The sequence below is a fragment of the Manis javanica genome, chromosome 2, assembly GCF_040802235.1.
Source record: "Manis javanica isolate MJ-LG chromosome 2, MJ_LKY, whole genome shotgun sequence".
Classification (NCBI taxonomy): Eukaryota; Metazoa; Chordata; class Mammalia; order Pholidota; family Manidae; genus Manis; species Manis javanica.
Genome location: NC_133157.1, coordinates 20166763 through 20189756, shown reverse-complemented (window position 1 = coordinate 20189756; position 22994 = coordinate 20166763). Strand labels below are relative to the sequence as shown.

Genomic DNA, 22994 nt, shown 5'->3' with positions numbered 1-22994 from the left:
ATGTGGATATAAACAGAACACACCTGCCTGAAATCCCTATAGAAATAAAGACATACTCTTCTTGTGCCTGGAAAGTTCCCCTTTCCCAAGAGCTGATGAGGGCTGCCTGTGCTCAAGTGTTCCGTAGCTCCTAGCTGCGTTCCAGGCTAAGGCTATTTGCCTCACCCTGGGATTCAAGACACTCCCAAGCATGAGACAGCCCACCTGTGGCCTGATTTCTAATTATCATCATACACAGTTGATCCACATCTATGCATGCACATCCAGACAAATTGGGACTTTGGTTGTTTCACAGTGGCCCCTGCGCCTGCTCTCTTCCCTGCCTCTGTGCAGGCTTCTCCTTTGCTTTGAATGTCGCTCTCCTCTTTCCTGGCTGAGATCCTCTCATCTTAAAAGCCAAGGCCACATGCTGCTTCTTGGACGCAGCCTCACTGGCCCTTATTTACTTGTTAAAGAAAAAAGATGTTGGGTGTCTACTGTGTACCAGCGCGTGTGTACAGAGGTGAGTAAGGAAGCACTCGGTAAATACTGGCGCAGTTCAAGGCTGTTGAAAGGGGACTCGTGCTGGCTGACAGGACCGGGAAGCAGGGGGAGGTGCAGGACAAACTGACAGTCTCTGCGTTGATCTTCTTTCTCAGTGTAACCCTAGTCCCCAAAACAGGTGCCTCGCTGGGCTTTAAACTCATAAAAGGCCGAGTTTCTACTGCCAGAGTGAAGCAAGAACTGAGACAACCTAATGAGACAGCTTATAGATGATTCAGGGGGAAAAAACCTGCCTTTGAAATTAGTCATTTTAGTTTTTATTCCAGAATCACACTAAGCACTATCATCTATATTATTTAGCAGTGACTTTCAAACTTTTTTTGCCATGACTCACAGAAAAAAAAAAAATACCTTGTACATCATGCCCCAGGTCATATGTGTTCACTCATTTGTTCTTTCAGTGGGTAGATACTGACCACCTACTATATGCCAAATACTATTCTAAGCAGGGCAAGTAGTGAACAGAGGGAGGGAGGGAGGGAGGTGGGAGGGAAACAAAAATCCTTGTCCTCAAAGACCTTACACACTGGTGGAGCATACAATAAAGTAAGTAAAGCACACAGAAGGTTGATTCATGAAACAAAACCACCTGTTACTACATGCCATGCACTCCGATGCTATTTTATTAAAAAATAAAAAATGCTGGCCATAATCCATTAAACCATGAAGTTGGTTTCTCAATTCAGCAACGAGGTGAGACATACACTTTGGAACACATGGTTGGTTCAGTTCATGCACTAGACAGAGCGTGTGCCGTTCCTGTTTTACAGGTGAGATGGAGTGACACGCAGACAGAGGTGAGTGAGTTGCCCCAGTTCACCACAGGCTGAGGGAAGCAATGTTGAGACTTTGGGGCTTCTGAGGCCACTTGTGCCTTTGCATTATCCTCTGCAGCACTTGCAATTGTTCCTACTTCTCCTTGATTATAAAATCTTGACCTTTGCCAAGAGCAGCTCTTCCCTCCCTTGGCAGGTAAAGCACCAATACTTCCAGGCCCTTCCTGTGCAGCTTGCTGCATTCTGCCTTCCTTTCTCACCACTGCTGTACCAGAGCAGGCTCCCCTCCACTGCTGCCTCCTTCAGATGGTCTCTCTCTCATCTTCCGCCCCCGAAGCACAGTGATTAACAGAGTAGGTATTAATACACACACATTGGATTGAATTGGATTTGTAAGTGACTCCAAGGAGAGGGGTAGGAGGAAGTGCTTGGTAGCTGGGACTGTGGGATTCAGAAGGCTAAGAGACTAGAAAATAGATCTCTAAGTTATAAAAGTCACACGTTAGGTAGAGGCTTTGACAGTATAAAACTAAACAATCCAAATTTTAAAATCTTCCTAGCATCAGTAGATAGATTGAGAACCATGGCTCACATGAACAGAAATTTAGTCACATTAATTCAAGAAATGAGGCCCACTATAAGGAGGCCCAAGTAAGAGCTGGATGGGCCTGAGCAGGACAGGAGCCAGAGGTCCGGGGCAGGTGGAGGGCTTGTCAGCAGCAAGAATAAGGGGGCCTTTGCTGTAATGGAGACCATTACCATGGGGACCGCTAAGTATAGAATTGTCTGCTCCTTGTCAATTAGTTTGGGTTAAGATGGAGCTCTGGGGTTGGTACAAATATCTAGGGAAGGAGAGAGAAGAAACTCTTCAAAAAGGGAACTTTGATTAAATATTGACCCAAACTGGAATTTTAAGTTTAAATTTCATCCTATCACCAGAGAGGATGGGAACTCAAGGCCAAAATGAGGTCAGTTATAAGTAGTTAATAAAATACTTTATCTATAATATAGTATAAAATATAATTTCAATCCCACTAAAAGTAAAAAATGTAGAATTTAGCTAAATGACCTCTAAATTTCAGGGACCTACAAATCTGAGTTTATAAATATGTATCATGAAAACTGACTTCTCTAACCCAGGTTTTCAGACTTTGTTTTGAATTAGAGATTCTAATTCTGTAGGACTAGGGCAAGGTAGAAGAGAGTGCATATTTATATAAGCACTGCAGATTCTGTTAAAAATATGTTATGTTGAAAACTTGCTTAACCTAACGCCTTCCTCCTTTAACTTTGTGTATGTTTTTAATTAGAACAAAAAGGGACAAGAAAACTCTACAGACCTATCATTTGCATAGTGACACTAAATAAGAGCTTCTACAAATTTTAAAATCACCACCTCTCTTATAATTGTCTTTAATAGCAGTTTAGTCACATAATTTATAGTTTATAAAGGATGTTTAAGACTGGTTGGTAACTTAGTCTTATCTTGGATTTTCTTTTAAAATTGAGAACAGGGGGACTAGTTATAAGTTAAAGAATATTTCAGGATAACATGTTGGTTAAAACTCAAAAGGTACACTGACAGCAATCCTACAAGGAGCAAATACAAATATAACTTATTTAAGCCTATTGGTTCACATTTTTAAAAAGCACCCTCATTTCTTTAAAGTTAAGTACTATAAATGGTTCTTGAAAATCTATTGTGGACATGATATACTCAGTTCAACTCACTGGATCTTGGGGCTGAATTTATGTGACCATCCAATTCACAGTCTAATTTAGTTATAAATCAAACAAAAATGTGACAAAGGTAGCATACTCAGTCCCTCAGACAGTACAGCTCCCAAGGCTCTCATCATCCTGGTTACCCTCCATTTTTGCTTTCACTTACGTAATTTTCTTTTAAAGAAGCAAAAAATGTAAAAGTCCACCAAAATTCTGAAAGTCATAGTTTGTATAGAACTGAATAATAGTAGGTTTGGCAACTGATATTACGAAGTCATTTTCAATGCAAATATTTGTTCATTCTGGTTCAAGGCGAGGTAAAACAGGAAGAATCAGATTCCCAAATGCAGAGTCTTGAGTTATGAAGTATCCGGAAGAATGTGCATGTGCATGCTAGGAAAGAGATTTAAAAAAAAAGGAATTAAGCATCACAATTTTACAACCAAGGCATTACGATTCCTTTTCCTTTCTGAGTGCTGGAGGCCAAATTAATTTTTTTTTAATCAGTTCTTATGCTGCTCATTTTGTTTAAATACACAGGAGTTGGTCAATCATAAAGAATTTGTAGTAAGTTGCACCAGATACTCATTTATCATCCCCACTCTCTACCCTGTGGTTTTCTTCAGTCAATAAGTGAGTCAAAGACATGAAATTACTCTGTTCATTGGAATGAGGAAGAACAGCACCCAAGGTCCCGAGTATTCTGTTCTTGATCAGCAAGGCAGGCGCTTGAGAAGGAAGGGCAGCTCACTACTGGTGATTAAAATCCCAACATTCTGTATACAACGCTAGAATGTAAATGATGGAAAACCGCCAGTGACTTACGTCACTAAGGAGAGGAGGCCTGGGTTAGGCTGTCTAAATTGAGATGATCTCCCATTTTCCTTCCAATTCTCAGATTCTAAGGTTTAAAAGCATAGCTAGTGATGTCTTGCCTAAGGTATCTGGGAATATTAGTTACATTATCCAAGATCAATGTAATACCAAAACTGATTATTACTGTGAAGAACAATATTTGTTTAGAACAGATTATCACATTCCTATTCTAAGGGTTAGTCTTTAAACATTTCCCACACAGGAGGTATGCCGACTATTAAAAAAATTCAAACAATAATAAACCAGGAAGACTATCAAGAGATATAATAGAAGAAAAATTAAATACATATATACACTATTAAACTAGCCAGTTCAGCTTTTAAGATCATTCTGTCCATCCAAATAACCTCAACTGTTCTGTGTACAAAGCAATCCCTTGCCAGGTACAGCACAGACTCGATCATAACTGCGTCATACATAACAATATTTTCGTTACTGCTGTACAGGGCCTTCAAATCCTTGGGGCATGCCTGAACGTCAGCAAACCACCGCAATAACGGGTAGAACAGTTTTATTGATATTGCTCCACTGAAATACAAAATGGGAATTGTGCTGGCTTCTAAGACCCAGGACGTTTCCTAAGGGACAGGAAGGTCAGTCACACTTGGCTCACCTGCAAAGCCGCCTTCTGTTGGGCTGCAATGTGCTGCTGCTCAGCATGGTCCCGGAAGTCCTTATTAAGAGAGGGTCTCGGGAGTGCGATGCTGAAATGGGAATCTTCATTACTTAGCTGTTTAAGGTAGAGACTTCCTTATTCTGAACCACATTTTTCATTATATATTCTTCATAGGGACAAAAAAAGACCTTCCAGAATAAGTCTTTCTTTTTTCTTTCACCCACTGTCTACATTATATGAAGAAAGCCTGTTTTCTTCTGGGGTTTCAAATTACATCCTTTTATGATGATTTATGGTCCCCTACTTTCAAACAGACTTGAGGTATTTTAGTCTATCAGAAGGTTACATTTATGATAAAACCGAAGAGCTGAATGTTTCAAGCAGAAGGCATGGGATGTGAAAGGCCCAGGGCTGAAGAACATGGTGTGTTTGAAGAAACTAGAGTTCAAGTGACCTGAGGGCAGGCTTGGAAAGGGGTAAAGTGGGTTGGCAAAAAATGAGGCTGGGGAGGAAGGCAGGCACCAGGATATGAAGAGCCTTGTGATGTGTTTATCCTAACAGTACAGGAAGACTTCCAAAAAGTAAAGTATTACAAGGAGAGAAGTGACATGATCAGAAGTGTCCCAAGACAGTCCAGGAAGCCCAGTCCCATGGTCACCTCCTCAACAGCTGTTCACCCCCTTCTTCCTTGCCGATGGGACCCAAACTTACTATCATGGTGGTCCCACACTTCGGGGCAGGCCAGGCTCACCCCCAGGGAGTGAACTGTGACTGGTGTGAGGCAATGCCATTCCCCTTGCCGCTTTCTGGTTTAGGTAAGACAAAGCTACACGGTTCTGGGCAGGAGACCTGACAGGCAGTCTGCCGGAAGGTTTCTGCGAACACTTCCTTGCTCTCACAGAAGGGACACTGGACAGGAACCTCTCTGGGTTCTGCCTCTATGGGTGGCTCGGTGTGAAGGTGACGCCTACGCTACTGCAGTCAGATGTTGCCCATCAGTGAGCCGCTTGACCCCTGGAGAAAGGCAGATTTCTAGGAAAGAGGAAAGGCGGCTGGATCAGGACTGGATCACTTGTGCCACTGCTTTAAAGCCCCTCTGGAAACGCCTTATTTTCACACCCCTGGTTAACATACATCCTCATGTTTATGCCATTTTATTGGTTTCTGTTACTTCCAGACCTAAGCATCCTCACTAACACAATGATAAATAGATCTGAGGGGACTAAGACTATGGGAAATTCAGTGAGGAAGCAGTTATAGAAACTGAGGCAGGACATGAGAGTGGCCAGGACCAGAGCAGCAGCAGTAGCAATGCAAGAAAACGGACAGATCTGAGACACATTTCAAAGCCTCTTAAAAGGAATGGTAACTGCTTGGGGAAGGAAACAAAAGAGAGTAATAAAGTCCACGCTTCTGACTTTGATAACTCATAGATCTGTACCATTCACTGAGATAAGAAATTAGAGCAAAGAGAAGATGAGTTCAATTTGGGACATACTAAGTTTGAAATGCCTGTCGGTCACCACAGTGGAGATACCCAGGAGGCAGTCTGGAGCTTGGGAGGGGGACTGGCTGGAGATATAAATGTATAAGTTACTGGCACAAAACAACAGGCTGTGGAAATGGACGCAGCTGTCCAGTGAGAAGATGTAGTAGTGGAAAACTGAGTCTAGAACCGAGAACTTTGAGGAATATCGGCATCAAGAGCAAGCAGTGGAGAAATACCTGCGAGAGCTATCCAAAGAGTGCTACCAGTGAGGGAATGGCAGGCAAGGAAAGAGAGGAGGGAGTGCCCAACGGTGGCAAGTAGGGCTCACACGTCTAACAAGAGCAGGACTTCGGTCTACCGCATTTAGCCACAAGGAGGTTGCAAGTGACTAGGTGAGAAGCCACTCTTTGGTAGGAGAAGGGGGTCTAGAAGTTGGACTGTAGTGGACTGAAGAGTAAGTGAGAAAAGTAGAGACGAATAAAGACAGCACTTTTAACAGGTCTGGCTGAAAAAGAGAAAGTAAAGTTTGGATGGTAGCTGGATGCAATAATGGCTCTGAGAGAAGAGATTTAAGACGGCGGAAACTATGCACAATAAAGATCATTCAGCTACCTAAATTTTATCTGCTTTGCACAATGCTTAAAAAGTGGGACATTCAGTAATAATTGCAGTAACAAAAACTACACAAAACCTTGTGCTGTAGGGAAAATTAAATGTTCTAATTAGAATTCAAATATTTAAAAGCTAATCAGTGAAGCAGCCTAATTTTTTTCTAATCAAACTAGGAAACAAAACATAACATGTAAAGCCCACTGTTAAAGAAACAAACCATTGCCAACCAACCTGAGTCATTTTGTCCAAGATATTTTTTATATTACTGAATATAAAACCACATTATCCTTCATACCTAGCTCCAGGATGATTTGTTGAAGATTGGTTCTGCATTAGTAATTTTCTTTTCTCTTTGTCCAGTTCTGCCAAGATTGCAACTCTATTTTTGTTTTGAAAACCTAAAAAGGAGAGAGAGGAGGAGGAAAAGAGAGGGAGAGAAATAAAAAACATTTTAGAACTAGGCCATCTAGAGACCCAGAAAGCAAAACTCTGTTCTCTCACATGATAATGAACTCAGTAGGAAGAAGTTCCCCTACCGCCTATTTCCTAGCAACTTTGACTGCACAATACATGTATATATGCAAAGTATAATACTGAGGACTTTTAAGACTGAATTCTAGAGAATTTTCATCATCACAGTTTGAGTTAAACAAGCATTTGTTTTTTAACAAAATCTCTGAGGCCCCAGGTGCTATAAGGACCGATGTCTGTCCTGCTCAGTCAATCTTGGGGAGTGGAGATTTTCTAGTTCTGTTTTAGGCATCTCTGTAAATGCCTTTTTCATGAGCATTAGACATCCTCAGATTAAAACAATATTTCTTTTTCTCATCTGCGTCTACTCAGAAATGAAACACAATCTTTCAAGGCACAAGTCAAAGGACTGGAACTGACTAGAAGGCAATTCTGAGCAAGAAATGGAGCATAACTGACAGGGTACAAAAAGATGTACATATTATCAAATATTTAATACTGGCTTGACTTTGAGCTTCACATTCATGTAAGCCCTGGAGCACAAAGAGTAGCAACCAACCAGGGTTTAAAAACCTGAATAAAATGCACCAAGGGGGAGCACACAAAAACCTTAGACTTCCTGCTTCTCTTAAAACAGCTCAAGATCTGGCACAAGGGGCCTGGATGCCCCGTGGCACCCATTAACTAGAACTCAGAGGCATCACCTTTAAGGAGAGCCCTCCAGCTTGTCACAATCCTTATCAGACTTGTTTATACCTGTAGACAGGTAATTTAGAAGTAATTTAGAAGAAAACAAATGGAAAGATTAAAGACTGGAAAACAGAACTATGTAGGGGGGGAAAAAAAGGCCCAGGGGGTAATATCTTTGGTCTAGAAGAACAAATGAAGTTGGGTGGACAGAGTGTTTTCAAGCAGAGAGACCTAAGCACTCCTGAGGGTAGCTACAGGGAGTCTAAGAAGTTTACATGGATGAGAGAGAACTGGGTGACAGGATGCACATTTCCTTCTCTCGTGAGAAGAGGGGCAGAGACTGGTGGGGCCAGCGCAGGGCGCACAAGCAGCAATCAGTGGGACTGCGCTGAGCAAGCAGCAACTGAGGCCTGCAGCATCCTCAGCTAGACCTGCTCTTAAACCTGGCGTCAGCACACTGACTGTGGCCGGGCATATGTGTTGTGTCACATCCGTTTTGGGAATTTATCATCTCCCATTTTCCTTCTCCGCCCACTCATGCTTATGCTATTTACTTGCCATCAGTTTAGCAAGTAAATAGCATAAGCAGACTACCTCTTTTTAAATCAGATAATTCACACCAACACCTTCTGGTACTTCTGGAGAGCTGGTTTTGCCAGCTTGAGGTGATTTCTTCATCTACTCGAATCCTAACTCTAGTCCTCCTTCCTGCCCAACCTCTTAGTTAAATTTTCTGGGAAGGTCTAGAGGGCCTTTATCTACCACACACCATGATCGCCCCACCCACCCTCACAGACAGGAGCCTATCAGAAGTCGTCCACTTCAGGAAGGGTTTAATAGAGCCAAACTCCTAAGAATGTGTGATAATTATGCCTGTGAATGCTAATGCTATGGTAAAGGGTACTCTGTAATAATAATTGAAACTTTGTCAAGATACTGTTAAAGAAATGCCATTAGCAAAGTAAATGTAATTACAAGTCCAGTGATTTCGAGAATCAGAAATAACGACCATCTGGCAAGAGTGGAGAAAAGGGGGCAGAGATAAAGTGTACCCCACCCTGACCCCCACCACCATTTGACATGCAACTTTTTATTTCAATATTAATCAATATCTTAAAATCAAAATGCAGTTGAGAGATCCTCAGAGTTGCAATTTTAAAGGCAAAGTAATGGTCAGAGAACTATCTTGAGAAGAAAATGTCTGTCTCTTTCTGATATCTTGGAATACCACAGCGACTCTTCATTTAATGGCCTCCAGAAACTGCTGCAGAAAAGATCATAGTGTTGTGCAGACTTCAATGATGTTTGAACTCAAACTACAGTATTCTTTTCATTGATTTTCTGAATTTCTAGGTGTCGTAATACTTGACTGGGATATCTTTTAGGAAATTATTTGCATTGTTTTTATTTAAAAATAGGATTCTTTCTCTTTAGTAATCAGAATTAAATTTAAAATGTATAGATGTTTGCTATATAATACCAAACAAGTACAAAGGGATGACAACTCAAAAAAGCTCATCTGTTAGAAATTAAGTTGAACATGCCTTTCCACTTGGTGTCAGGGACTCAGTCACTCATGTGAATTCTGACTGGACAGTATAATTACTTCAAACCATAGGTTCCCAGACATTCTCCATTCACAGTGCCCTGCAACTCAGTTATTACTGCATGACACTCCCAAGCCAACAGAATACCTAACAATTCTGTTTATTAAGTCGTTAGATCCAAACAACCTAGTAATTATGACATCCTAACATCCTGTGGTTGTTTTAAAGAGTCACACATAACTTGAAAGAGAAATATTTGATTTTACTTTTAAATAACCATGATTACTTACTAATGGGATATGTGTGCCTGGGCACTGTATAACTTCTCAAACCTTGGAATCAGGTCTGACACTACCACCCTCTTCCCTGTTCCACACTGATCAAATAGTACTTGTTTTATCAAAGCAACTGTCAAAAACAACATTTCACAAAAATATGACATCACAGAAAGGAATGTAGCACACTTGTGAAACTGTAAGCTACCTTAAGATAATACACGTGGTATCCAACAAATGTCAAGTATTGTTGTGTTTCCCTTGGCAACTTAATTTTCCCAGATGTCTTCGGGATTCCCAGTGGCATCCTAGAGTACATGGTACATTATTTGCAAACCACAACCAAAGCAACTGATGAACAATTTCTCTTCCATTTTATCAAGGCAATCTGCCCAAGGGGTTTAACAATTAGGTACTACACAAGCCAAGGCAATAAAAAAATAACTTTGTATAGATTTAGAAACCTCTCTCTAAGATGACTACCACAAACCTCATATTTACACAATTAGGAGTATTATGTAAACATAACATAACCACTGTAAGAGAACTGTTATATATTAAGTTAAACTTATTTTAGTGCCTGTATTTGACCATTTTCTACCTACAAAAACCACAATTTCATGTGATTTAACAACCTTTCTTTCTTTTTATAAATCACATTATGTCTTTCTTGGCTTGGTCAAGAAGTACAGCCTCACTTAAAAAATTTTCATGCATGTTTGACAATCAGAGCACAGGTAGCTATAATTAACTCTGTTACTGTGGAAATCAGATGTGAAAATTAGTAACTGTCGGCTCTAAATAGTTTCCCTGTCAACGTTCTTAGCCTACTGAGGAAAGCTATGTTATTCTTAACCTCTTTACTAACTCATGGTGAACCTGTTATCCAAATAAACAAGTAAGTCAGTATAAATGATCTAACAATGGACCAGATGGAAGTACAGAATATAGGTGTTACTGATCTTATACAACAGAAGCTTTCCTAAAAGTGATGTAATACATATTAAGGTAAGATAATTATGGATGGATAAGTATACTAGAATGCGTTAAAGGAATCCAATTGAGTTCTTTGTAAAGAACGCTTTCCCAGGAAAATGAGTACTTTCCCATTGTACATATCCAGTTGCATACGATTAAGGCATATTAGGTTACACCACTAGCTATATTTCCAACTACAGGACAAGGCTTTTTTCCATTTCTCAGAAAAGGCTAATTAAGTCTTAGAAGATAACTATGTAGTTTTTAGAGATTTAAAGATACCATAAAAATAATAGTTCCTGAAAAACAAATTTAAAAATCTGATGTCTAAATTATGTGATGAGTAAAATAAGTCATTGCACTGGAAAGTACTGATGTGCTGTTTACAGAAGTATCCATTTCCCTCAAGATTAAGTTGTTCACAAAAAAATATTTTAGATCACTGTCAGTAATTAATTGTATGTTCACAGAAATTTTATGAAGATAGCCAACAGCAAAGCATTAAAAAGACTATACAATTTGATCAATGATGTTCATATAAACAGAAGCACAACTGCAACTGAGCTTTTCAATGCTCTTCAATGTATATAAAACTCACATAAATTACTTTTAAGATGTCTATAATCTGATCAATATTAAAAATTACAATGTCACATTTTTTTCCAAAGCATGTGGGAGTAAGATGGCAAGAGAAAGAGGAAATACGCGGTATAAAAAGCTCATATTATATGTGGACTTTTAAAAAACTTACTACTTAATATTATAAATTCAAAAAGTAATTTCGTAAGTACTAAAAATGTATAAACATGAAAGAATATGATGTAAATATAATTCAGCAAATGATTTTTAGGTAAAACACCACCATGCTGGTGTGTTAGGATGACTGAATTACATATTGTTTGTACAATTTTTCTTTAATGCAAGAAAATTTTGAGTTCAAAAAATGTATCAAGATCTATAAAAGCATTTCATCACTCTAGCCCTGTTTAACATTTCAGAGCTGGGCTGACACTTACATAAAAATTTTCTATCCCCTCCCCTCATTATTTTGTTTGCCAAATAATTAAAAGGGGTGGGTGGAACCTCCTGTAAAAAGATACATGTCGATGTAATAGTGTTAGTGGTTAATGAAACCTTAAAATGAAGAAAAATGGTAAGATACAAAAAGGTGTATAGTAATGATAAAGTTAAACTGGCCTACCTTATTAGCATATGCCCTTAAAGAACCATGTTTCCCTGTTCTGCCACTACAGAATACAGCCTAGTCTAGTAAAAGACAACAATGCCTTCCTCCTCATCAACTCCCTATGGGACAAACTTTGATCTTAGCTACTACCCTTCACTAAAAGAACCAGAATTCTAGGTAAAGTACAAATTCCATGCCTTAATGCAGGAAAAAATAAAGATGGGTATGGAACATCTTGTCAGAAAGCAAGAAGATTTTTTTTTTAAAAAAAGGTCCAGGGGTAGTGGTGATAGAGAAGCTAATTGGAGGTTAGCCAGGGTATCACAATTAGAACATTAAAATGAGAGTAATAATCATAGCTAAATGGACAAACCAAATCTATGATAAGCCATGAATTCATAATGAGATATAAAAAGGAAAGTTAAAGTACATAAAAAGATAGCTGTAAACAAGGTGAAAATAAGTTAAGTTGTTATGTCAATAGTTAGGCTAATGTTAACATTTAGGTGTTTTGTTTGTCCTGTTAAGTATATGTCTATTTATAAAGTATAGCAGTTGACTTTTTTCTTTAGGTACAGGAGGGAAAGGGTAGATACAGGGAACTGTGGCTAAGCCAAACAGTTCCCAGAAAAAGCAGGTTATGTACCAAAAACAAGGGAGTTGGAGCAGCACAGATGCTCACACATACATACCGGTTCAAAGGAGATCCAATGGTCACACACAACAACAAAGTAGAAACTGTGAGTTCTAACTGGATGAATTAGCAAAATTTCCTAAAGAAAGCTAACAGTACAGACCTGATCCCTTATCTCTTAGGAGATGAAATGCCTATAATTCCTGGCTACTACCAGAAAAGGGCAATCATAATGAAAACAGAACACTGGGTTATGAAACACTAATCACATTAAAGGAAAAGAAAGGTGGGGGCGGGGGGGTTATTTCATTCAGGGAATAACTCCACGTTGCAAGAAACTAAAAATCTTTGAGAAAGGCATAAATGTTAAGAAAAAAAAATCCATTAATTAGAAGGTAAAGTTTAATTATAGAAAGGATCCAACACACACCAACACAGCTTTTAAATCATTTTTACAGGCATAACCAAATCTTGTGTTGTAGCTAACAATGAAACCCAACAGTAACCCAAACCTTGACTAATCTGAAATTTTGTTTTGTTTCTGTAGAGGTAAGATGACTATAGTAACCTTAGGAAGGTATAGAAAAATTACTATAATCCTAGGAAAATATGGAAATAAGAATCTGGGAAGATTATAGTAATCCCAGGAAAATTTTAAAAAACCAATACATAAAAAGTAATTAAACCTATGGGTTAATATTTTTAAATAGGTTTAAGTGCAGTTAAGTCACTATATAAGATGTTTGAATAATGTAATAATGTCATATCAATTGTAATTTAAACCATTATTAAGGAAAATCTAATAGGCTTGTAATCAGCTCTAAAGGTTTAAAAAAATTTCATTTCAGAACTTAGTTTATTAGATAAGTAGGTTTAATAAACTTACTATTAAATCACTTGCAGTGATAAGTATTTTTCTCCACACACAAAATCCCCTCAGACATTAAAGAATTTGTTAAAATAGTTAAACAAGAGGTCAGTAGATGAAGGAAGTTCATAGCCTCCCTTCCTTGGTAAAGATGGAATAATGCCTCTCTCTGTCTCACTTAATGCCCCATGTTCCCTCCAAGAAGCCCAAGTTTTATCCTTATAACAAATCCCTCTTCCGACACACATCCATTTTACATTATAAAAGTATTTAAAAGGCAACAGATGGCAGTTAGGTAATAATAATAGCTTATATCAAATTTGAAACTTAAGATACAAATTAAGTAGGGTAGTCTATCTGGTCATGCAAAGCAGGTAAGTATAATTTTCAATAGTAAGCTTCTCCCACCTTCATAGTTTATACAAATATATATATTTAACTGATTTATTATCCTTACTACATACCTTTTTTTAACCACACACTATCTCTTGCCATAATTTAACATTTTACTTTTACCTGTATCATAACATTACATGTAACTTTTACATTCTGAGAGGCATGGGGGTGTTAAGATATGTCTCATGTACAGTAGGACTTGCTTAATAGTCCTTTATGACTAACCTTATGCCTAATAAAATTATCCTAGAGTAAAGCAGCACACTAAAATATTTCCACTTTTAGAACTGTAACCCTATCTCTATTTACGATATATGTTATCATTTCCACATTCACTCATAGAAACATTGAACTCCCACACATTTCTTTGTCACCAAAAACAGCCTCAAGAAACTAGCATTACATCTTATTGCTTTAAAACCTAACAGCTGACATTCACTTTACACGAATACCTCTATCACACTTAAAGTAAGGACTAACTGGAATTCTTTTTATTGAAAAAAATCTAAAAGTACAGAATGAAAATGATTTTGTTTGATTAGTGGTGTTACGGATAATCTACTTTCCAATTACAGTTGTTATGTTGCTTTCATAACAATGATTTTTTTAAAGATATTTAAAAATTATTACTTAAAGGCTATTCAAATCCTTTCAAGTGGTTATCCTAACAAGCTCTATATTCTTCACAACTATACAGTAACCCAAAGTATCATACTTCAGATACCTGTTTACTATTAGAGAAAAGTACCATGGCATTATTAGTTTAACATGTTTAAAGTTATCTAGTGATTCAACACATATTTATTGTGTATCCATCACATACAGGCAGTAGGTAGATTCTAAGGATATAATGACAACCCAAAACTTGACATAACTCCTGGTTCTCAAACAGTCTGGTGAAAACAGACATCAAATAATTACAAAAATGTTGCATAATTAGAATCTAAGATGAATAGTCTGAAAGAAAATTCTATAAGCATTCATAACAATCATTATTGTAGGAATTAATGCTGAATAAACTTGACCTAGACTGGGAGTAGGAGGAACAGTGTCAGAGAAGGCTTCCAGAGGAAGTAATGCACTTTTGAAATCTAAAGGATGCACGTGATAATAGGTTAATTAGGGGTAGAGAACAAAAAATGCTTTCACCCTCTAAATGGATCACTGCAGCTGCAATACTGAGAATAGACTAGACAAAAGAGGAGCTTGCACAGGAGAACAAGCTAGAGATGACAGAAATTGTTAGTGGGCAGGGAAGTGGAGAGATAGGAAAAGTCTCAAGAGCTATTTAGGAAGTTACATCAACAGGACAATATGAAGTGAGGAATGAGGAAGGTGTCATGGATTGGCTCCTAGATTTTTGGCTCATATACATAAATGGTATATTATTTCTATTTTTCTATTGCTGCTAAATTTGTGGTAACAACCTTAGTAGCTTACAACACAAATCTATTACCTTCCAATTTTATATGTCACGGTCTCACTGGGCTAAATGCAAGAGCTGTAGTCCCTTCTGGCGGCTGCAGGGGAGAATGTTCCCTTGTCTTTTCCAGCTTCTAGTAGCTGCCTGAGTTCCTTGGCTTGTGGTCACCTTTCTCCACTTTCAAAACAACAGGGCATCTCTCAGACCCTTCTGTGGTCACTTCTCTGACCACAGCTAGGAAAAAACTCTCTGCTTTTACGAACTCTGTGATTAAAATGAGCCCATGGGGGATGATAATCTAGGATAATCGTCCCATCTCAAAGCCTTAACCTTAATCACAAATTCAAAGTTCTGTTTGCCACATAAAGTAACAGAATCATGGGTTCCAGGAGGTATGACATCCTGGTGGGCCTCTTTAGTGGGGGAGGATTATGCTGTCTAACAATGTACAAAACTGCAGTACCCAACAACCTACGAAATGTATTCATTCAGTGGTTAAAGCTCGAACCTCATCCAGGGGACACTGGTTGATGACTGAGTCTTAGCAGAATAAAAATATATAACATTATTAAGTTAACTTGAATTGATTAGTACCAGTAATTAGCCTTTTAGGTATCTAATTAATAGCAAACACTTCCTACATCTTGTGAGAACAAAAAATTATTCAACTCTCAGCTACCTTTTGGTATTTACTGAAAATATATGCAAAAGGAAGGGAATAAGCCCTAATGTCTGTGCAGGTGACTTCCCTGTGTTCAAGTTCTCTCTCACTCAGACCCCAGGGACTGCCCTTCTTTTAAAGCTACTGCCACTTTTTTTTAATCCATTGAAGTTTCTTGTCTTCAGGACTGGCTAAGTAAGATGATGAATTACCTTCTGCTTGAATCAACCTTTCCTCCTCACTCATTTTCCTTTTCCTCTAACAGAGATACACACAGGCCCATTTCATTGTAAGGATTTTCTGCTTAGTAACAGATGCAGAAGATATCAAAAGACTAAGAAAAGACTTTTGCCCCTAGTCTAGAGAGCCCTGTTTTTTCTTAGATGCTGTAATTAGAACATTCTAACCCCCTAGCTAAAGCGCAGTATGGGAAACAATGAACAGGGCACTTGGACACAGAACAAAGCTGGGTGTTCATCTCAGTACTACCAGTACTGTTCTTTAATTCTGGCAAAATTACCTCACTGTGCAGAACCAATGGAGGTAACAGTAACAACTTCAATGGGTGGTTATATGAAATATAGTAAAAGTAAAATACCTAGCACACTGTCTACTGTGTACTTGCTTAATGAATATTAGCGATCTGTAATTACCTAGCATTCTCTTTCTCATTAGTTGATATCACCAGATTCTTGTCAGCCCCATTCTGACTATTCTTTTAGTTGAGTATTTTTCATCACTAAGACACAGCTGATTAGCACACGGCTTTCTAGGTTATACGCACATGGCAGGCCTCCTAGGTCAGTTTGAATGGACATGGGGATCCTAAACTCTCTCCTAACCACACGAGTGATTTGAAGCTACTTTACATCATATTCAGCCTCAACTCAGTTTCATTCCTATTTAAACCTGGGCCTACAGATCAATCCTAGTGTCAGAAAAATACTGCACTCTCTTTGTCTTGGCACTTAAAATGAGACAAAGAGAAGTCTAGCTTTTAAAAAACATACCCCAAATTGTGTCTTTGCATCTACACTCTCATCTTCAAAAAGGTGCAAATACTAGAAAGATGATTTTTATGCATTACTGGCACAAACTCTTAGTTGAGAGGTAGCATACCTTTAATACAAGCCTGAAAGGTAAACTGGCTTTCCTTCTGGACCATAGATGGTTTGGATTAAGACTTATACTTGGGCCTCAGATCAAGCAAGAACCTCCCAGGAGCAATGCCATCCCATTCCTGCACAGCACCCTGTGGTCACAGCCAAGAGCATCCAGAGAGGTCCCAAACCCACTGCTCCCACTACTTGGTCTCCAGTGCTTATGGTTAGAGAACATTTTGAGAGAACTACAAAATAATCAAAGAAAATAATTTACATTCCTTACTCAGTATTTCACCAGGTTTTTCTGTGTATCTGAAATCAGGTTGGGCCAATCCAATTGCCACCACATGATCACAGGACCTTGATAATTGAAATAGAATGAAAACTCTTTACATAGGGGTGGTCCCTTGGCCAAATTCCAGTTTGAAAAATCTGAGTCTACATATAAAAATTCTCAAAATGTTATTTCTTATCAAATAGTAAATAAGAACCTACCAAACATTCCATACCAGGATGAATGCTAAAAGGAGTGAGACATTAGTGACTGCCAAGAGCTTATGAAATTAAGCAGTTCTGATTACTACTCTAGAATGACAAACTGCTAGATATGAAAGAGGGCTTTAGGGAACACAGTGGGTTTCTGTCGGCTCCACCAGTGATGTTTGTAAATTACAATGCACAGATCAAGATTCTCTTTTTTGTTGTTGTTAATTCATCGTTCTTTCAGTCATCACTGTAAAGTGATTATGGCACTTGGCATTCAGTCTCCATATTAAGTAGTTCATGTGTACGTAAACAGCATAGAAATAACTTCATATAGAGAGTAAAATGCAGTACATCCAAATAAATAAGAATTTAGAAATCTCACGGAGTCTGGGAGTCTATAGAACATGATACGGACTCCCCCTGCTGGGGCCTAAGAGCAGTAGCTCGGTGACACCAGCAAAATCCCTGACAAGACAGCACAGCAGCCAAAGGACGAATCTAAGTACATTTCTATTTAGATTAGGGAATCATTCACAGTGGATTTGATATTTGATCATCAATCAAAAGCAGTGTTAAAAATGATTGTGTTTCATTGCAACTTCTAAAAAAAAAAGCCCAGCAAACTATAAATCTCAATTATTTGTGCTATTTGAACAGAGAGATAATTTAAAATTCATTTTCATTTGCCTCATCGTGTAATTTTTAGTGGTATATTTTCTTGCCAAAATAGACTTCTCATGGTTTTCATTTTGGTTCGATTAAAAATCTGAGACCTACCTATACATGCTTAAGTCACTCCACAAGAAGATATGTCAAAGAAATAATCAATCCTCCCATGTTTTCTTCCATCTGCTACCTCTATAGCTTTTCTTCTTCCTTCCTAATTACAACCCTTAAATAGAATTCGTGCCTCATATCGAATTTACCGAGTATCATAATTCCTCCAAGTGGTAAAGATACCTCAAGACAAATGCTGGGCATAGAAGCCACAGGGCATAAATCTACAAAGAAGTAAAAAGCTAACCTTTGCAAACAATATGGCTTCTCTCTCACTTACCAACTTTACATTTCCCTGTATGGCCCCAGAAGATGACTGGTTAGCCAGAGACGGGTAAGATTCCTCAAGGGAGGAACAACCTAAGACAGGCACAGTCGCAGGGGGGCCATCAGGTGAGAAATTGGGGATCAACAGTGGTGAGGCTTAGAACCTCACCCCCCCTGTTTTGAGAGAAATCTTCTGCATCTGTGTATGTTTTAATGCCCTTGTCTAGCTTTGATTAGCACATAGTCTACAGGCACACACCTGATCATCTACATTTGCTCTCTTATAACACTAAACTATGTTTTCTACCTATATCTTGCATCTACCTACCACTTCAGCATTTTATTAAAAATAAAAATAAAAATAATAATAAAGGGAGAAATGTGGGATCCACATATAAATCAAGTATAAAAATCAAACGAATATTCATATTTGACTTGATTGTTTATAGTTCATAATGCGTGATCAAAACCGAAAGTTTCTGTGATGATTGCCCTTGTACTGTTTACCATGTAAGAACTTATTCACTATGTAAGAATTTGTTCACCATATAAGAACTTGTTCGTTATGCTTCAGAAGATTGGAGACTGACGAGAATTAGGCTTGGGGTGGATTAATGATTGTGCATTGAGCATTGACACCCCTATACAGAATTTTATTGTTGTTAACAACCATTTGATCAATAAATATGAGAGATGCCCTCTCAAAAAAAAAAAATCTGAGACCTGATAACTTGAAGAAGAGGTTAAAGACCATAGGGGGAATGTTGACCTGTGATTAACAAATCATGAATGGTCGTTTCAGAGAAGAAAACAGAACAATATGAGCTGGGTACAGCTGGTAAAGCTGTCACCACAGCTAGCTTTTTACAATACTATACTTCTATAAAACTCATGTAACTTTTAGTTCGTCCTAAATGCAATATAGAAAAACAGATTCAGTAGACTTACAACTTCCAGTACTAGCAGAGTAGTTTAGTTAGACTAAGCCCCTGGCTGCAAATATAATTATAAAATCTAGACAAAATATTAAAAATTCATTATTTGAAAAAAATAGAGAATGAGCCAAATCAGGCAGAAACTGCAAATGGAGAGACTTGGGAATTTGGAACCCTTTTGCCTGAAGCATTCCTCAATCCACAACCAACTTGGATAGTCTCACTTTACTAGCTTAAAGTATTGGAGTTTGGGACTGGCAGAGTAGTTGGAAAACCAGGGGAGAGACCTGAGAGGGAAAGGCATAAGTAAAGCCCAAAACATGCCTAGAATATCCACCCAAAGTTTTCACTTCTTTCTAAACCACACATATAGAGGAGAAACCCCAGGGAGCCCAGCAATGAAGTAGCAGCTGGAAGCTGAAAAGACCGAGCAGAGATTTCAGCTGCTGCCCAACGCAAAGGAGACAAGAGTCTGGAGTTTGAGTTGTGCCAAGCCAACTGACAGAACATAAATCACATTTCAGAGAAATACAACAGAATCCAGAGTCTCTACAATGTATTAATCATAATATCCAGTATCCAATAACAAATCATTAAGTATAGCAAAGTATTGACCCATACTCCAAAAAAAGCAGCCAACAGAGACCAACTCCAAAATGATCCAGATGATGCACTTAGCAGTGACAAAAGACCTGTGTCCATCCAGACTCTAAAAAAAAAAAAAAAAAACCTTGACAATAAAAAGAACCCACTTTTTAAAACATGAGCAAAAGACTTTAACAAACACTTCACAATGAAAAACTTAAAATGGCCAATAAGTATGTAAGAAAGTGCTCAACATTTGTCACCAGGGAAGTCCAAGTTAATACTACATTAAGATGTCACTTTACACCCTCTAAAATTAAAAAGACCCACTGGCCTATATGTGAAGTACCTAGAATTCTCACACATTGCTAGAGGGAAAGTAAAATGGTTCAACCCCTTTGGAAATAAATTTGATGATTTTTCATGAAGTTATACACTTGGCTGCTCCATTCCTAGATAAATTGATTGAAATATCTACAAAAAGACTTATAAATGAATATTCAAAGCATCTTTAGTCACAATGGTCAACTAAGACCACTTTTGGGGGCCCAAAGCCCCCAAACAGGAGAATGAATAAACAAATTGTGATAAATTCATATAGGGGAGTACTCTGCAATAAAAAAGTATGAACTATTGATACACAGCACACCATGGATGAACCTCGCAGATCGTGACTGAAAGAAGCTGGACACAAATACATTTTATGATTCCATTTACATGAAGTTCAAAATAAAACTAAGATGAAAAAAATCAGAATAGATCAGAATAGAGAGGAGTAATAAAAAAATATGGTTCAAACAAGAGTTCAAACTTAATATGAGAAGAAGATACAGGCTTGCTTCAAGTTTTTAAGCAGGAAATTATGTAAAAAGTGAGATTTAATAGTTTCCAGAGATTAGTTACTTTTTACAACTAACGTATTTTAAATAAAAATTCCTTCTTTAGGAGGTGTCTAACTTGCTTTGCTTTAGAGAGCTCTTAACCCAGGTGAAATGTGTATGAATTTTTTTCCAGCAAATGAAGATAATAAAGGCATGGATATTGCCTGGTGACAATATAACTTCTTTATTAGTGGTTCTGATTTCAAGTAAAAGAGCAACAGAATACAGATGTCAGAGGAGGACCTATGGTTTATAATGTGAATAATCTTAACACAGATTAAATGTAGCTATTAAGGATGGACTTAATTCAAATACAGAACTTTACTTTGCTATTCATATTTTGTTCTGACTGCAGTAACTACCCTAGACAATATTTTTACAAAATTTTTAAATTTAAATGTTTACTAAATGGGAGAATAGCTCCTAGTAATAAAAGAAATCCCAGCATGTATTACCTTGTCCCGAAGGGTTTGCTGCCATCTTCCTATTTTCTGCTTCAGTGGCAATTGATCAGCACTTCTCAATCACCTATAAAAAAATATGTGTACACACATATGAAATGCACCATACTTTTAACAGACTAAAAGTTGTCAGGAACAGCTAGTCCACCTACAGTGAAACATCTGCAGTTTCTTCATCTCTTCAGAAACATACATCTGAAAAGCACACAGACTTAAATCACAAATTTAAACTCTGCAAGTCCAAGTATTTAATTAGAGCATGAAGGTTAAATGTTTCTTCTTGCAGATGTTGATACCAACATTTAGCGTTACTGTCTTTAATATACATCATTAAGTGGTGGCTACCAAACACTACCAAATATATCAGTCAATTGACAGCATCAGTTACTCAGTGCTAGAAAGAATTGTATCACTCCTCTCTGGTGCCTCTTGATACACTGACAAAACATACCCAGCAATTAAGGGTACAATGAAAGCTAACAAAGCAAACAAACCTAATATTCATCGAGTAGATACTCTGCACCATACACTGTGTAAGATGCTTGAAATTACTTATTTCATTCATCACCATTTTTTACACGAGAAGATTGTGCCCACGGTCACAAAGCTAGTAAGAATGCTTTGGGCTGTTTGTTTCCAAACTCCATGATTTTGAGCTAAGCCTTGGGGAGATACCTATGAGCAAGACCCTACTCCTGCCCTCAAAGAACATATAATCCAGTGGCAAAGTAGTCTCATTCAAGCAACCACATTTTTTAAAGTTTAACAAACTCGCCCCTTAGAGGTCTAAATAGTGGTTCAGAAGCAGAAAGGAACGGATTCTACTGGGGTGATAAGAGATGCCTTCAGGGGAGCCCGGGCAATTACAGGGCTAGTAAACAGATTTCGGTTTTGAACAAAATACCGTTGGGTGTCTCCTGCGGCTGAAGCCGGGTTAGGACCAGAGGAAGAAGAGGGCCATCTTGCGAAGGGGTACGTAAAGCGGGGAGATGACAGAGCTGGACCTGCAGCGCACAGCAGGTAAGCAGGCTGGGCGGGGGCTGCAACCGAGATCCAGGAAAGGCGAGGAAGTGAGGAGGGGAGGCCCGGAGGCCCCTGCCGTGTGGCAACAGAGACGGCGGCAGCAGGGCAGTGCCGGGGCCTCACATCTCCATCCCTCGGCCCTGCCGAACGGTCATACTCACCCGGGACAGGAGAGCGCCCGGGACCCTCTAGCAGTCGGCTCACCCTCTCAAAGGGGGCGCGACCACTTAGAGACCCGCAAGGCCAGCCGCAAGTGCGGCTGTGCAACCTTCCCGCCCCCGCTGCGCTTCCTCCTCCTGACTGACGTGCGCCCGAGGAGGCAGAAGTCCCGCCTGCCGCCGGGCCCCAACAGCTGCTACGCACCGCGATTCGTGCTTTAAATGCTGCTCGGGGCAGACGCCACTTCCCTTTCGAAGAGGCTCGCGGGAGATGCAGGCCGCACAGTTGTGGGCGGGGCCTAGGCGGGGAGCTGGGCTAGGCCAGGGCGGGCGGAGACTAGCTGGGTCCCTAGCACCGCGAGTGGCCGTGTTGTCAACGCTGCCGGGGAAGCGTCACCAGATCCGCTGGTACTGCTTCGTCGTGAAGCTGCCGCCGGTACTCGGAGGGCTAATCTTCACAGGCCGGGCCCGCTTACAGGGTTCAGCAACCATCTCGGGCTGTGTGCACACTCACACACATACACACATTCTCTTATAGTTTACATAATTATA

The 22994-nt window shown here is 39.0% G+C and overlaps 1 protein-coding gene across 7 annotated transcripts; it reads right to left on the bottom strand.

The window, feature by feature from the left end:
- Positions 1–1148: 1148 nt before the first annotated feature.
- On the bottom strand, positions 1149–22630 carry INIP (INTS3 and NABP interacting protein). 7 transcript variants are annotated; one of them, XM_037027486.2, is made up of 7 exons: positions 22446–22595; positions 21256–21328; positions 19956–20043; positions 17153–17229; positions 6933–7035; positions 4534–4624; positions 1149–3437 (listed from the first exon to the last, which is right to left on the bottom strand). In XM_037027486.2, the coding sequence occupies exons 5-7, from the start codon at positions 6968–6970 to the stop codon at positions 3342–3344; spliced, it is 225 nt and encodes a 74-aa protein (XP_036883381.1). In that variant the 5' UTR covers positions 6971–7035; positions 17153–17229; positions 19956–20043; positions 21256–21328; positions 22446–22595; the 3' UTR covers positions 1149–3341. The 7 variants fall into 7 exon arrangements, with proteins under 7 accessions (XP_036883381.1, XP_036883382.1, XP_036883383.1 ...); XM_037027487.2 differs by lacking the exon at positions 17153–17229 and adding an exon at positions 9829–9928; XM_037027488.2 differs by lacking the exon at positions 19956–20043.
- Between the last annotated feature and the right edge of the window lie 364 nt (positions 22631–22994).

Bases quoted from the DNA above. Each gene is read 5' to 3' on its own strand.
- INIP (XM_017672604.3), bottom strand. From the start codon at position 21,280: ATGGCAGCAAACCCTTCGGGACAAG. The intron at 7,036-21,255 runs GTAATACATGCT...TCTCCTTTTTAG, and splicing joins AGCAAACCCTTCGGGACAAG to GTTTTCAAAACAAAAATAGA. The intron at 3,438-4,533 runs GTGAGCCAAGTG...TCTCTTTCCTAG, and splicing joins AACAGAAGGCGGCTTTGCAG to CATGCACATGCACATTCTTC.